At 45.9% G+C, this 15,196-nt stretch overlaps 1 protein-coding gene across 3 annotated transcripts in view; it reads left to right on the top strand.

The window, feature by feature from the left end:
• RPAP1 (RNA polymerase II associated protein 1) overlaps positions 1 to 11,422 on the top strand; it is a 48,249-nt gene extending 36,827 nt beyond the window's left edge. For all 3 annotated transcript variants that reach the window (XM_081931634.1, XM_081931635.1, XM_081931636.1), the window contains 7 exons: positions 2,260 to 2,455; positions 3,379 to 3,528; positions 4,370 to 4,512; positions 6,256 to 7,060; positions 8,325 to 8,501; positions 9,374 to 9,430; positions 11,008 to 11,422. In XM_081931634.1, coding sequence (XP_081787760.1) covers positions 2,260 to 2,455; positions 3,379 to 3,528; positions 4,370 to 4,512; positions 6,256 to 7,060; positions 8,325 to 8,501; positions 9,374 to 9,430; positions 11,008 to 11,163 — 1,684 coding nt within the window. In that variant the 3' untranslated portion in view covers positions 11,164 to 11,422. The remainder of the gene's footprint in view (positions 1 to 2,259; positions 2,456 to 3,378; positions 3,529 to 4,369; positions 4,513 to 6,255; positions 7,061 to 8,324; positions 8,502 to 9,373; positions 9,431 to 11,007) is intronic.
• Positions 11,423 to 15,196: the final 3,774 nt, after the last annotated feature.

Genomic DNA, 15,196 nt, shown 5'->3' with positions numbered 1-15,196 from the left:
AGCCAAGGAGTGAAGGAGGGCACCCTGGGAGTGGTCTGTGGGGTAGAGTCCCACTTTGTCTGACAAATCTAGCACATGAAACAAATCCCAAATTGGCCCTGGGTTGGTCAGCAGAACTCCCAGAACAGCATGCGGGGTGGAGTGGGGAATGCTTGCCTTGATGGTACTATTGTCCCATTGAATTTCTCTCTTTAGCTGGCAACACTTTAATCACATGGATTATTTTTGCGCAATTATTTAGTATAATTCGGTCTTTAACGTCCCTCGAAGGACAGCCAAATTTAAATAACAATTTGACACACAGCTGTGAGGCATTTGCGAGCTTTTTTGCGGAGAAGGTCTTGTTGCTCCGCCATGACCTCCCTGCCAATTTGGATACAATAAAGGAACTGGAGGCCCCTCGACTGTCCTCGGGTCCAGTATTGGACCACTTCGACCGGATATCCCCAGCCGATGTGGACAGACTCCTCCGAGCTGGAAAGCCCACCACCTGTCCTCTTGACCCGTGCCCGTCTTGGCTGATTAGAGCGTGTCCAGACGAGGTGCGGGTCCTCCTGGGGGATATAATCAATTTGTCCCTTGGCACGGGGACATTCCCAGGGGAACTGAAGGAGGCAGTGGTGCGCCCGCTCTTAAAGAAAACATCATTAGATCCTTTAGATCTATCCAATTACCGCCCGGTTTCGAATCTTCCGTTCCTGGGTAAGGTGATTGAGAGAGCGGTTGCTGAACAGCTTGGTGGGTTTCTGGATGAAACATCGGCTCTGGATCCATTCCAGTCCGGCTTCCGCGCTGGTCATGGGACCGAGACGGCTCTGGTTGCCCTAACAGATGATCTTCGTAGACAGCTGGATCGAGGCGGGTCGGGGCTGCTGATTCTTCTAGATTTGTCAGCAGCTTTTGACATGGTCGATCACGAACTTCTGGACCACCGCCTTGCCGACGTGGGGATCCAGGGCACAGTCCTTCAATGGCTGCGCTCGTTTCTCTCTGGTCGGGGACAGAGGGTGGCGCTTGGGGGGGAATTGTCATCGCGCCACTCCTTGGTGTGTGGAGTGCCTCAGGGTACGATTCTCTCCCCGATGCTTTTTAACATCTTTATGCGCCCCCTCGCCCAGCTTGTCCGGAGTTTCGGGCTGGGCTGCCATCAGTATGCTGATGACACCCAACTCTATCTGTTGATGGATGGCCATCCTGACTCGGCCCCAGACACACTGATCAGATGCTTGGAAGCTGTGGCTGGATGGTTACGTGGGAGCCGGTTGAAGTTAAATCCTTCGAAGACAGAGGTCCTCTGGCTGGGACGGGATGATATGGGACTGAGGGGGCAGCTCCCATCTCTTGCGGGGGTGCAATTAGTGCCAGCACCGTCCGTTAAGAGTTTGGGTGTAATCTTCGATACCTCCCTCTCCATGGAGGCGCAGATTGCAGCTATTACAAAGGCGGCATTTTTTCATCTCCGCCAAGCTAAGCAGTTGGCTCCTTACCTCTCTCGCCCTGACCTAGTTACTGTGATCCACGCGACGGTCACCTCCAGACTGGATTATTGTAACTCGCTCTACGTGGGGCTGCCCTTGAGACTGACCCAAAAACTCCAGCGGGTGCAGAATGCCGCAGCGAGACTCCTTACGGGGTCTTCGCTGCGAGATCACATTCATCCGGTGCTATACCAGCTGCACTGGCTCCCGGTGGAGTACAGGATCAGGTTTAAGGTGCTGGTTTTAACCTTCAAAGCCCTATACGGCCTAGGGCCCTCGTACCTACGGGACCGCCTCTCCTGGTATGCCCCACAGAGGAACCTACGGTCTTCAAACAAAAACACCTTGAAGGTCCCAGGCCACAGAGAGGTTAGGCTTGCCTCAACTAGAGCCAGGGCCTTTTCGGCTACGGCTCCAACCTGGTGGAATGCTCTGTCACAAGAGACAAGGGCCCTGCAGGACTTGACATTTTTCCGTAGGGCCTGCAAGACAGAGCTGTTCCGCCAGGCCTTTGGTTAGGGCGCAGCCTGACTCCCTCCTTTGGCAACCTTTACAAAACTTTATGGCTGCCATCAATCTTGATTTTAATTAATTTTTATAATGTTTTTATAATGTCGCACTATTTTGGTGTTGTTAGCCGCCCTGAGCCCGGCTTCGGCTGGGGAGGGCGGGATATAAATAAAATTTATTATTATTATTATTATTATTTTAATAAGTTGCTTTTTTCTCAGTAGTATTTGCCTTCTGAAGTATAACCTCTCTTTCTCTCTTTTCCACACAGGCCATGCTCTGCTGTGTGCAATCCTTTAACCTGCTCTCCAGCGCCAGAATCTCTCCCCAGCATCATTTCTCTGAGCTGCACTGGGGGCAAACCCCCAATGAGCCTTGCAGGCTCTAAATCGCCTTTCCCTTTCCTTACTGCCTTCCTGGTGCTAGTCGATAGCATCATCACCGTACACAAAGGGCTGGTTGGCCAGGTGAGCCCTCCTGGTGTTTTGTTCTGCTGTTCTTCGAGCCATTTCTGCTGGAGACATGCTCTGTTCCAAAAAAGAGAACAGAGGACACTTCCTGCATCTGAGAAGAAAGTGTAAACAGGACACTGTAACAGTGTTCCATTTATGTGTTTCAGGCAACCAGATGCAATAAAGCCAGGAGTTGGTTGAGTGAGCCCTGAAAGCCTAACCCTTGGGCATATGAGAGCCTGAAGTCTAGCCTTTGGGCATATAAACCCTCTTCAGGTTTTATAAAATTATAAGCATGTAGGAGGTATGAGGCTATGTGAACCACATGCAAAAACACACCCTGACTTGGCAAATTCTGTAGATAGTTTATAAGCGTATTTGTTTACAAGCCTTATCTCAGGGAAGCTTGCAGGTATGCTCAGTGTAGAGGAGAGCAACAGAGATGATAAAGGGTATGGAAACCAACCCTTACCAGGAATGGTTGAGGGAACTGAAGGAGTTGGGTATGTTTAGCTAGAAGAAGAGAAGAAATGACATAATAGCAATCTTCAAATATCTGAAGGGCTGTCACATGGAAGATGGAGCAAGCTTGTTTTCTCCTTCTGCAGATGGGTTGTTAAAAGTCTGAAAAGCCCCGGAGCAGGTAAAATTGACAGACTTGGTAAGAAAGAAGGAGCAGTAACCATAAATGATTACTATTCCAGACAAATGGGCTCTTTTCCTATGTCTCTTAAAATGTGAATATAGCATGCATTGTTCTCTCTGGGGAAACCATCAGTTTTCAATTATCCCAGCAGACAATGAGAAGGATGTTGTAGTAGCAGAGCATATGAATGACATTTCTATATGACAGAAAAAAACTAGCTAAAGGAGACTATCACCCTCTAGATCCAGGTGTTTTTGAACTGACATTACCTTTTTTTCTTTTCTTAACACAGTATGTCTCCATACTGGATGTGAAGGGTGTGACAGACTATCTGCTGCAGAGCTGGACTGCTGACCCACCTTCTATAACTCCTTCCTCTGCTTGGCTCTTGAGCCATGAATACCACTTTCAATATTACGTGCTTTCACTGGCTCAGAAAATGGTAAGCACTTTGTATCCATCTTCACTTCTGGTTTGCTTAGCCCACCCATCACCAGCCTAGGGCCTTCCAGATGTGTTTTACTACAGCACATGCTGGTTGTGACTGATGGGAGTTGTAGCCCAGAACATCTGAGGAACACCAGGGTGGCTTTGCCCATGTACTTATTACAGAACCTGCTGGGGAGGGGATATGGTGAATGAGGCCATGGTTCCTTAATAGAATTTGGCACCTACTGATTCACTTTACAATGTTCCCCACTCTGCATACCCCACCTTTGATAATGAAATGGACAAAAGAAGCCAATAGGTGTTTTCCCCCCACTTCCCATCCCAATTTGCTGCCCATAAAGAAAACATACTGCATCATCTTAGCAGTCTGCAGAGACCTAAAGCTGTCTGCTTCTACTCCCACCCACTCCCTTGCCACCCAAACATCAGTAGACTCTGTCTGAAGGGGACTTATGGGTTGTGGGAAAGTTGGGGGTTGTGCCGTGTGTATTCATTCACCATAAGGTGAAACTGGCTGAAAATCTGAGCGATCCACTGTGTAAAGCCCAGATTTTGGCCAGCCGAAGTATCTGCCTTAACTTGTCTCCCACCACGTTGCATAAACACCATGCAAAGTTGCACTGTGTTGCGCTGATTCGCGGACTTCATGGTGGAAAGCCAATGTGTAGGGGGATGTCTTTTGAGGATGTTTATCAGGATAAAAAAACTGCCTGCTCTTGCAGCTTGGCATAGAGCATCTCCCTTTATTCCTGTGTCATATCATGACCCATATATCTGTGTCAATGCGCATGGCTGCAACATTTTCACATGCTGGATTTTTGTTTCCTGTGCAGGCAGGTACTTGTCCGGATTACAGCCGGCATGCTTCGCTCCATCACTGCGTTGCCATGGCGTTGTTAAGCCGTTTGTTGCCAGGCAGTGAGCACCTGGCTCATGAGCTCCTATTGGGCCTTGTTTTCAATGCAAAACTGATTCCGTAAGTTCCACTCCCTCTTTCCACCTCTTCCCCATCGCTCCCCTTGAGTAACCCTTCCAAAGATGAGGACGTGGAGAAACTGTTTTGGAAAAAAGGAAAGAGAGATTGACAGGAGAGCTTTAGTTTCAGTAACCTACTGGGGAACCTGTTCTAGGCTTCCTTGCAGTGGGAGTTGAAGACATAAAACGAGTCTTGCTGGATGTTACTAAAAGTGTGTCTAGATCATAAGCAGATGCTTATGACAAGCAGGACACAACTATCTTATCATTCTGTTCCTCTTTGATCCCCAACAATTGATATTCCGAGGCACACCGTCTCTGATCCTGGAGATAATATATAGCCGTCATGACTAATACTTGTGCTGTCTACATAGCTGAAGAAATATTTTGATGCAGCTCCATGGCCCTGAAGGACAAAGTGTGACTTCTTGCTCTTCTCTGCACCAGCTGTGAAGCCTTTTAAATCTCCATGCCATCTTTATTGCTTTTCCACTTGTAACTTTTTCTGTGCAAAAAGCTGGAGGTTATTGTCAGGAAATTGCCATCGGAAGAACAGGTGGCGGAAGGGCTCCAGGAGAATAGGAGAGACTCTGCAGCAGAAGAGGGAACCAGTAGGGGGGGAGCAGGAGCTCCAAGGGGAAGGGAATCGGAGGAGAGGCTCTGGGACATTTCCAGTGGGAACAGCGAAGAGGTATCAAGGCCCCCTTTAGGAACCCCCACCCCTCGCCGGAAACTGTCACGCAGGGAATCCAGGAGACGTGTTTCCGTTAAGCAGCTTTTATGCTGGAAGCGTTTCCGCAGGCGCCCACTGTCGGATTCTACCAGCGACTGACGGAGCCATGTCAAAGGGCTCCGCTCAAGGCAGAGCTTTGCTACGCTGAGCAAACTCTGAGGGACCAACCCTTTTACGCACAAGTAGCTCATTGTCCCATCACAGTTATGTTTGTGCAATTTTTAAAAATTGACTTCTTCTATGTTGATGGTGATATATCCTTAACGTAAACACTGCAAAGTGGGTTAAACCGTGAGAGATTTGCCGAGGCCTAAAAAGGTGACCTAGTCCACAAACGTGGCACTTTTGGCACTGCACTCCACAAGAGTCAGTCTGAAAGCTGAAAATGGGCGTTAGGAATCGCCATGTGTTCAGGCCATTTCCCCTTCAATATATTCCTCATCCCAAAAATAAGTTATTAAATTTCACTGCTTATAGTCATGAGAAAAGGAATTGAATGTTTGAATCTCCTTGGAAACATGGATTCCCATGTATAAAAATGGTTGGTGGCCTCTGCATACACAGACTCCAACTCCCATCATCCCTGGCCATCGGTTGGCTGAGGTTGCTGGGAGTTAGAGTCCAGCAACATCAAGATAGGGAAGGGTGCTGTAAGATATGATACACACTCAGAGGCCCTTTCTACATACAGGAATCCCCTTTATACCCCTTTCTGAGTTGCCCTAGCTATTCCTGGAGGTGCATTTATTCTAGCAATCTTATCTCTGTTCTCTTCCAGCTAGGCACTTCTTACATACTTATAAGCAGCACCTGCCACACTGTAGAATATATTTCCTTAGGGCAGCACCCTGGAGTCACGCTGCATTTCTGTTTGTGAAAATGTAGATCATAAGACTGTTGGGGATTACTCTTCTGCTGTAGGAAATAGATAAGCAAATAGCAAATATCATTGCATTATTCAAGGAAGCATTGGCATTCATCACCTGTCTCCCCACCCCCTCTTTTGTACAGGGAAGGCAAATCAGGGGGGCCAGAAGCTGCTGATTTCTCAGACCTCCTGCACTTGAGCTCAAAGGCGAAGCCAGCACAGCCAGGCTCAGCCGCTGCTGTTCCTCCCCTCCCTAGTCGTGGTGCCTTACTGGAGGAAGCATACCAGCATCTCCCACTGATCCAGGCCTGCTACCTCTCTCACTTTGCTTACTTGGAGCCCACCCTTGTTCGTTCCAGAGATGTTTACCAAGGACGAACACACTTAATCCAATCCATGATTCTTCCTGAGGTCAAAGGGCCAATCCTGCCTTCCGATTGGCCGTTCCTTCCTCTCATCAACCTCTATAACAGTGTGACTGGTGCAGAAACCCGGTGGGCTGGGCTGAGTTCTCTCCCACTGGATCTTGTGCGCACAGTGACTCAGAACCTGCAGTGGGTCCTCTTGCTGGAGACTTGGAGAGCCAGGGTCCTTCAGGGCATCTCGGCGGCAGCCAAACTTGCAAGGCTTATGTGTGTCTTCCTCACGGGCAGCGACTTGTTCCTGGAAGGGCCTGTCCATTGCTACACAGCTGCTCTACTCTCCCTCTACTGCCAGCCCAAAGTCCTGGATTCCTTGAACTTGGATGCTCCCCTCCCTGGCTTAGCTTCTTTCCATGACCTCTACATCAACCTCCTTGAACAGTTTGAAGGAGTCTCCTTTGGAGACCCACTCTTTGGCGTCTTCGTGCTTCTTCCTCTGCAGAGGCGGTTTAGTGTGCAGCTAAGGATGGCTGTCTTTGGAGAGCATGTGAGCACCTTGAGGGCACTGGGAGTTCCACTCCAGCAGGTAGGTCTCCCCAAGATAAGGCCGGTTTGTTTTGGGGTAGGGGTGGACTTTGGGGGGTGGGAAGCAAGCTCAAGAAAGCCCTGCTGGATCAGACTGAAGGCCCATTTAGTCCAGCATCTTGTTCTCCCTGTGGCCAACAAGATGTCCATGAAAACCCCACAAACAGCACATGAGCGTAGCAGAACTCTCTACTTGTAATCCCCAGCAAAGCTGTCATGAGCAGTAGCCACTGATAGCCTTAACACTTTATGAATGTGTCTAACCCTCTTATAAATCCATCCACGTTGGTGGTCCTCACTACATCTTTGGGTTTAGCTATGTCCTGCATGAATAAGTACTTCCTTTTGCCTGCCCTGAATCTTCACGTCCCTGTATTCTAGTACTATGAGAGAGGGAAGGAAGGAAACGTATAAGGAGGCAGAAGTAGCTGGCAGGATTAGGGGGAGCATAATTCTGTTCCCCACTAGGGATGGACTGAGCAGCCTAATTACCTCTCCACTTTGAGTTTTGCTGGAGCTCAGTCTGTCAGTTTGCATTTCTTGGTGCAGAAAGTATTGATCTGATGTGTAGAGAGCTTTCCTCTTCTAATTAATTCAAGAGGGTTCTGGAAACTTCTCTGTGTGAAAGAAACAAGCAGAAGGTTCATGGTGTTTGGGTTATTCCTTCAGAGAAGCTGAGTACAGCTGGTTTAAACTGGTTCTGTTATCTCTTCTGTCAAGGTCATGCTGACTATAAAAGTAAGGCCAGAAGGAGCCTGGGTTTCACTTTCTCTTTCTATCTCTTTTCCTTCTGGTGTGGTGTTTTGTACATAGTATAAGTTATTGTAAGTTTAAGTTAAGTCTGCCTCAACTGGACTTCTTATGGACAGTGCCAATCCTGAATGTATGGGATTTGTGACCATTATGCTCATTTGCCTTCAGCAGCAGTAACGCTCTGCTGAATGAAATATTAATTTCCTCTGGTCTATTTTTTGGAAATCCTGCAACGTGTTTAAGTTTTTACTAACTGTATGTTGGAATCTGCTCTGGATTAATACTGAGTAGAATTACATGACACAGTCATAGGTCTGTTCCATCCTATCTTGTGTGCCTGAACAAATGCATGAAGAGTCTGCAGTTAAATTTTGCACACTCTTCATGCACACTAGTGTATGTGTGTGTGTGTGCAATAAATGTGTTTCAGTGTATTTTTCTATAAAATATACTTTTTAAAAAACATAAAATACATATTTTTGAGTGGTGTTGCTTTCTTGGTTTTGTTGCAGTTTCCTGTGTCTCTGGAGCGATACCTTTCCCCTGCTGAAGACAACCTGAACCTCCTCCGGCAGTACTTCCAGACCTTGGTCACAGGGACCTTGCGACAGAACTGGTGCCCTGTACTTTATGTGGTTGCTGTGGCCCATGTCAACAGCTTCATTTTCTCACAGGATAGCACCACACAGGTATGCAATCATCTTTTAAAGTCTGGCCCTGGTGCATCCTGTTCTTCTACCAAGCTGGATGTGTGATGCACACAGTTCCTCCCTGTTATGTTTTGATGCTCTGTCTCAGTTGGTTGTTTGAAAAGCCCACCAGCTGTTAGGAGGGAGGATCTGGATGAATGTCTTGTCCTGGGCTGTCAGTGCGGACCTGGGATTTTTAGAGATAACAAAAATAGCCTGTGGCATCGTTGTTGGGTTGCCTTTTGAAGACAATATGGAAATTTTCATTTGTCCAGAGTGCTCCACTGCTGCCCTCCTGCTCGTAGGAGAAGCGTGTGAGCTGCTTCACACTTTGTTTTTGAGAAATGCTTTAATTCCCTGCTCAGGAGATTGAATCCTGCTGCCTTTGCTGCACATTCCTGTTGGGAACAGGGCACCCAACCAATGCAAGATTAAATCCTCTCCTCCTGCCCACCCGCTGATGTCAACAGTGATGTCAGCTGATGGGTGTGCAGTTGTAGTTTGGGGGAAATGGTCTCCTGGACCAAACTAGAACCTCTGGTGGTTCAAGGTTGGCCCACATGCTAAGCCATGCTTTGGCTTAAAGTGTGAGCCAGACCACTGAATCCTCACTAGGTCTATCAGGCCACTTGTCATGCATGCCAGCAGAAAGCTGATTTGCCAAGAAACTTAATTCAGAAAGATCAGCCCAAGAAACAAGATGTAAAGATGAAAAGGTTGCTATATAGGATATACAGATTTTGGCTCTTGCATGTTCACTGTTGCCTGTGATGGCCAACAATTCCCTTGGGGATTCTGAAGAGCTGGATTCCTTTCTTTTAGAAAAAGCAACTATAAGTTTAACTTTTATTTTATTGGTACTTTTATCTCAGGAGGCTGATGTGGCCCGAAAAAGCATGCTCCAGAGGACCTGGCTCTTGGCTGATGAGGTAGGCACCCTGCAGCTGGCTCTCAAAACCAGTCCTCGTAATACTACAAAAGAGAGATTTGTGGAGTGATGAATTTTCACAGTGCTCTATGGGTTGTTTGGCTGAGACACATTAGTTCAGCCCATTGGCTTACTGCAAACAATCGCTCTGGTTTCTCTCCTGAGTCTTCTTGCGCAGCAGCACAAAGGACACATCATTTCCATAGGAATGGAGGGATGTTGATCATGCAAACTGTTGAACACCCTTCTTACAATTGCAGTTTAGCATTAAAATGCCCAGTTAAGAAGCAAGCCCCGATTCTATATGGTATGTGACAGAGCACATTTTATTGTGTGGCCAGTTGGGTAATTTTCTTGAAAGGCAGGCTGTTGGGTGAGGAATATTCCTGCACCGGAGCAGTTAAATGGAGGAAGCACTCATTGGCTTTTTCTTGGTCACAAGAGCCAGGATGTATCTAGTTCAAACCTAACCTCAGCCACCAATTCACTAGAGACTTAGGCAATCCGCTAAATGTGATTGTGAGATTCAGCAAGCAATATTGTAAGCTGATAGCTAGGAATCTTGTTTCCCCTTCATAACAAGCATTAAAACTACAGCACAGTTCAAACAATAACTCTGTTTGCAGCTGAGTTACCAGCAACCTAATACTGACGCGCAGCGTAAATTAATAACGCAGAGTTTTTAATTGAAAGAATAAGAACTTTACTGAGTTAAAATAAACTTCTTCATAAACAACATGGTTCCAAACAGTTTGACTGAGATTACATACTGACTCTGCTCACAACTGAGGCAGACTGACTCTGACTGAAATCTTACAGAGAACACAGAGAGAAAATGGCTGCTAAGTCACATGTCAGAGTGACTCAACAGTTAGCAGTTAGGCCTGAATAACTTTAGTAGGCCCAAATGATTGTGCAGTCCCAGCAATTCCCAGCCTGCTTTGCTGCTTCTGCTCTCATGTGTCTTTGTCACATGACAAATACTGCAGGCGTTGCAGCAATATTAAGGTGCAAATTTCCCCCAAACAGATGTGCTAATAGTATGAACATCAAGTGTTTGGGCTGCAGCATCTGAGGAGTGACTACTGCTTAGTTCCCTTGTGCTCCTTATGCTTTCCCCATAAGAGAAAAAGCATAGCCTGGAATGGCCCATATCATAGAATCATAGAATCATAGAGTTGGAAGAGACCACAAGGGCCATCGAGTCCAACCCCCTGCCAAGCAGGAAACACCATCAGAGCACTCCTGACATATGGTTGTCAAGCCTCTGCTTAAAGACCTCCAAAGAAGGAGACTCCACCACACTCCTTAGCAGCAAATTCCACTGTCGAACAGCTCTTACTGTCAGGAAGTTCTTCCTAATGATTAGGTGGAATCTTCTTTCTTGTAGTTTGCATCCATTGCTCCGTGTCCGCTTCTCTGGAGCAGCAGAAAACAACCTTTCTCCCTCCTCTATGTGACATCCTTTTATATATTTCAACATGGCTATCATATCACCCCTTAATCTCCAGGGTTTGAGCCATATTGGGGAAACTGCTTTTCTTTCATTCACCCTCTGCTTCCTCCTACACTCTTCAGGTACTCAAGCGACATCTTCTCTACTATAAATTGCCAAATAAAGAGAGCCCGGTGGGTTTTGACCTTTATGAGCAGCTTCCCACCATTCGTCTGAAATACCTGAACACCGTGACTAAGAAGCAGCCCAAGGAGGAGCCATTCACATCAGATTTGTAGAGAAGAACCTCAGCAGCTGACAGTGGCGGGGGCAGCAGTGCTAAGACTGGAGAGGAGGTCGGTCACCCGCCTGGTCTCTTGCCTTGCCTGAGGAGCACAACAGGAAGGGATCTGCACTGTTGGCCTGGCTTGGCCTTGGCATGGTTTCTGTGAAAGCGGCTTGACTCTTCATGATGGAAGAAATTGGACAAGCAAGTGTTTCTGCCAAGATGAAAGACAAATGGTTTTAGGAAAAAAATAAAAGGTGATGCAAATGTGAGATGCCGGTAGGATTATTGGCATCTTTTACTAGAAGACAGAAAGGCTTAATTTTCTCGTAGCACGTGGTGAAATGTACAGTCGTACCTCAGGTTACATACGCTTCAGGTTACAGACTCCGCTAACCCAGAAATATTACCTCGGGTTAGGAACTTTGCTTCAGGATGAGAACAGAAATCGTGCTCCGGCGGCGCATCGGCAGCAGCAGGCGGCCCCATTAGCTAAAGTGGTGCTTCAGGTTAAGAACAGTTTCAGGTTAAGAACGGACCTCCGGAACGAATTAAGTACTTAACCCGAGGTACCACTGTACCTGGAATGTTAAGTCTTATGGTTTGGCTGGAAGGCTGTAATGCAGCACTGGATTTAGGATGGAGCGGGTGGTTCCTCTGCGCAGGGTGCTGAGCCGAGGGGGTACAAAATCGAGAAGATTCATAATTGAGAAGATTCATTTGGGGGATGCCAAATTTTGGCCTCTTACAGGGCACCGAAAGATTACCAAAAGTCTGTCCCTGCTGTAATGACGGGGGTAGAAATATCTGGGAAAAGTGGGAACTGATTCACCAGAATTGTTCATGGGATAGTGATTTGAACAAGCTGTTAAGTCCTGCAGCTGTTCTGCTCCTGACACATCTTGGGAAATGACATTAGACGTTTCCATCTCTCTGCAAAGCCACCTGTTCCCTCCACCCCCAATCTCTCTGCATTAGCTGTTTTTCTCTCTCTCTGTTTTTCTAACCATATTATATTTAATAAAGTTATCTTTCGCATAACGGGATGTTTTGGCAGCTGCTACAACTCCCCAAAAGAAGAAGAATGTGGTTGGTGGAACTTAATAAACCTGAAGGCATGCTCTGGGATGCCATGTCAGGGATCTGTAGGGGACACACTGGGGCATGCAAAACCCAAAGGGAGTCTGGGCTTGTGCCCATCTCAGCTAGTTTTCTGTGATGTCCAAACTCAGCCACTGAGTGACAAGGCCATCTAATCACACTTCCTGTGATTAGTAAGCGATTACCATTGCCCCCCCCTTTTTTTGCCAGGGCAACCTAAAGCAACATACAACAATAAATGAATAACATACATTGAAACCGTCATAAAACATTAAAAAAATCGTAAGAGACATTCCTGTTTTAAAAAACCCCATTCATTAAAGGATGCCATAGATAATGAAAAGCCAAATGTTGGGTGGGGGGGGGGGAAGGTTTTGCCTGGCGCATAAAGATATGTAATGATGAGACTCCCTAGGGAAAACACTGCAGTCCAAAACATTTGAAGGCCACTGTGTTGGCTACCCGCTGCTACAAGTTTTCTTGCAAACTACAGTAGTGACAAGTCGCAAATGGGAGGCAGAGCACCAGAGCCTGCAGCAGCTCACAGGAGGAAGCAAGGTGAGATTTTTGAGGGATGCTTCCTCTCTGCAAGATCCCTTGCCGTGTTGGAAATGCAGTCCCTGCACCCCACAGAAGCTCAGCATGACCAAGAGCCACTAAACTGATGTCTAGACATACAGGATGATGAGCAAGATCCGAGGAGGACAGCTGTTTACTTTCTGAATCTTGGTTTTGACATGCCTCTCTCAGCTGCAATTCAGTCCCTCATAAAATCAATGCACAATCATTGATTTCCCCCTTTCTCCTTTCCTGAGAGCTGTGAGCAACTTTCCAGTTTGAATTACCCAGGAAAATAAGAACTAAGCTAAGAGCTAATTGTTTTTCCTAAATTTACCAAGCCTCAGTTACAGATAGGTAGCCGTGTTGGTCTGCCATAGTCAAAACAAAAAAAAATTCTTCCAGTAGCACCTTAAAGACCAACTAAGTTAGTTCTTGGTATGAGCTTTCGTGTGCATGCAGGTATCTGAAGAAGTGTGCATGCACACGAAAGCTCATACCAAGAACTAACTTAGTTGGTCTTTAAGGTGCTACTGGAAGGAATTTTTTTTTGTTTTTACCAAGCCTGTTTCCTGTCTTATGCAAGCAATATTCTGGGAACTTATGAAACTTAAAAATGAATACTAATGTTTTGTGCGTTTGGGAAGAGTTTAGGTTGGATAAAGAAGAAGCTATGGCCAGAAGGTTTCCAAATATGGAATCTCCTAATAAATCTTAGTACCCTTAATAAATTACAGTTCCCCAGATTCTTGGAGGGAAGCCATGACTGCTTAAAATAGTATGCTGCCACTTAAAATGTATGGTGCAGGTGTGACCAAAGGTAACCCATCATTGGCAGAATGTTATGGTGTGTTCTTTCTATAAATCACTAGAGGGTGCTGCTGAACAAAATATTAGTAAAAATCCTGCTCTAAATATAGAAGAGGAGTTTCTGTTTTTGGATAACCAAATTAAAACTCGAAAAACCTAGTCAAATCTTGCTTTGTTGGGTGTTCTGAGCAATTGTTAGGAATTGGCACAATGGCCATTTTTAAATCAAATCGATATTTTTTTTAATTAAAAGAACATGGTCAAATGTGTCCACCAATTACTGGTAAGTTAATCTGTACAGGAGTGAAACAAAATTATCTGTCTGGTGCTTTTTATTAGGTGTGATATAGTGGATATTAGATTATAACTTCCCTCTTCTTTTCTGCTCAGGATTTTGAAGTTAAGAAAAATCCACAGTTGGTAAAAACCTGAAATTCTATTCTGCTTTATAAGCAAACTTAGAATAATTAGCATCATATTTGGGGTTATATAACAGGTGAAGCATCTTCACAGCACGATCCTACATATGTCTTTGCACAGAAATAAGTCCCATTGGATTCAATGGGCTTACTGTCAGGTCAGTAAGTACTGGATTACAACCTCAGTTAATTGTTTCCTCTTTGATGAGTTCTTATTTGCGATTACTGCAGAGTGGCATTCCCTATTTTTTAACTCTTGGACATTTTAGACTTCAGTCCTAGATGCACTGAGCAGGGAGTAAGTTCTACTAAAAACAGTGAGACTGTCTTCTCAATAAACATTCATAGGATTGCACTGCTACTATCTTGGTAGGAAAGCCACTTTTATTTCATATCGACAGATTGCCTTGTAAAGGGAAAATATTTACTAATAAGGCGAGTAGATTTTTGAAGCAATTGATATTGACCTGTTTTTCAAACGAAATATTTCAATTTTAAGTTTACTGAAAGACATTTTGTGCAAGGCATCTTTGCTTTCATGGGGGAGAAAGATGAAGGAAATGGCTGCTCCTGAGAGAGATTTGTTGTCGTCGTTGCCAGTGATTTGAGTGCTCAGGCCAGGCTTTCTGTGTGTGTTTGCAGTGTGTATGTGTGTGTCAGCCTCATGATGCCCTGAGTCCCTTCCAGTTCTTGGCTTTTTGTATCTGTGAGGGTAGAATGTATGAGAGCAAGCTTGCCAAATCAGTCTAGGCCAGGCTTCCTCAACCTCGGCCCTCCAGATGCTTTGAGACTACAATTCCCATCATTCCTGACCACTAGTCCTGCTAGCTAAGGATCATGGGAGTTGTAGGCCAAAAACATCTGGAGGGCCGAGGTTGAGGAAGCCTGGTCTAGGCAATGGTTGTGATGGAATAAGGACCATGATTAGCATAACCAAAGAAGTTGGATCTATGCCATAGAATGAATGGGTCGGCTTTCCCCTCACTTAGCACCAGGGGTGGTGGGGTGGAGAGAAGGGGCAAACTGAGCTGCAAGCAGACTACAAGCTGGACACACAGGCCCCCTTGCTGGATCCCAACCTCTGACTAATGGATGAACAACATCTGCTATGCTCATTAATGCTATGCTCAGGTTGTATATATGTGTAAATAAAATCAT

The sequence above is a fragment of the Podarcis melisellensis genome (genome assembly GCF_964234715.1).
Source record: "Podarcis melisellensis genome assembly, chromosome: 1".
NCBI lineage: Eukaryota > Metazoa > Chordata > Lepidosauria > Squamata > Lacertidae > Podarcis > Podarcis melisellensis.
Note: the sequence above shows the minus strand (reverse complement) of the source record. Positions and strands in the feature narration are given on the sequence as shown.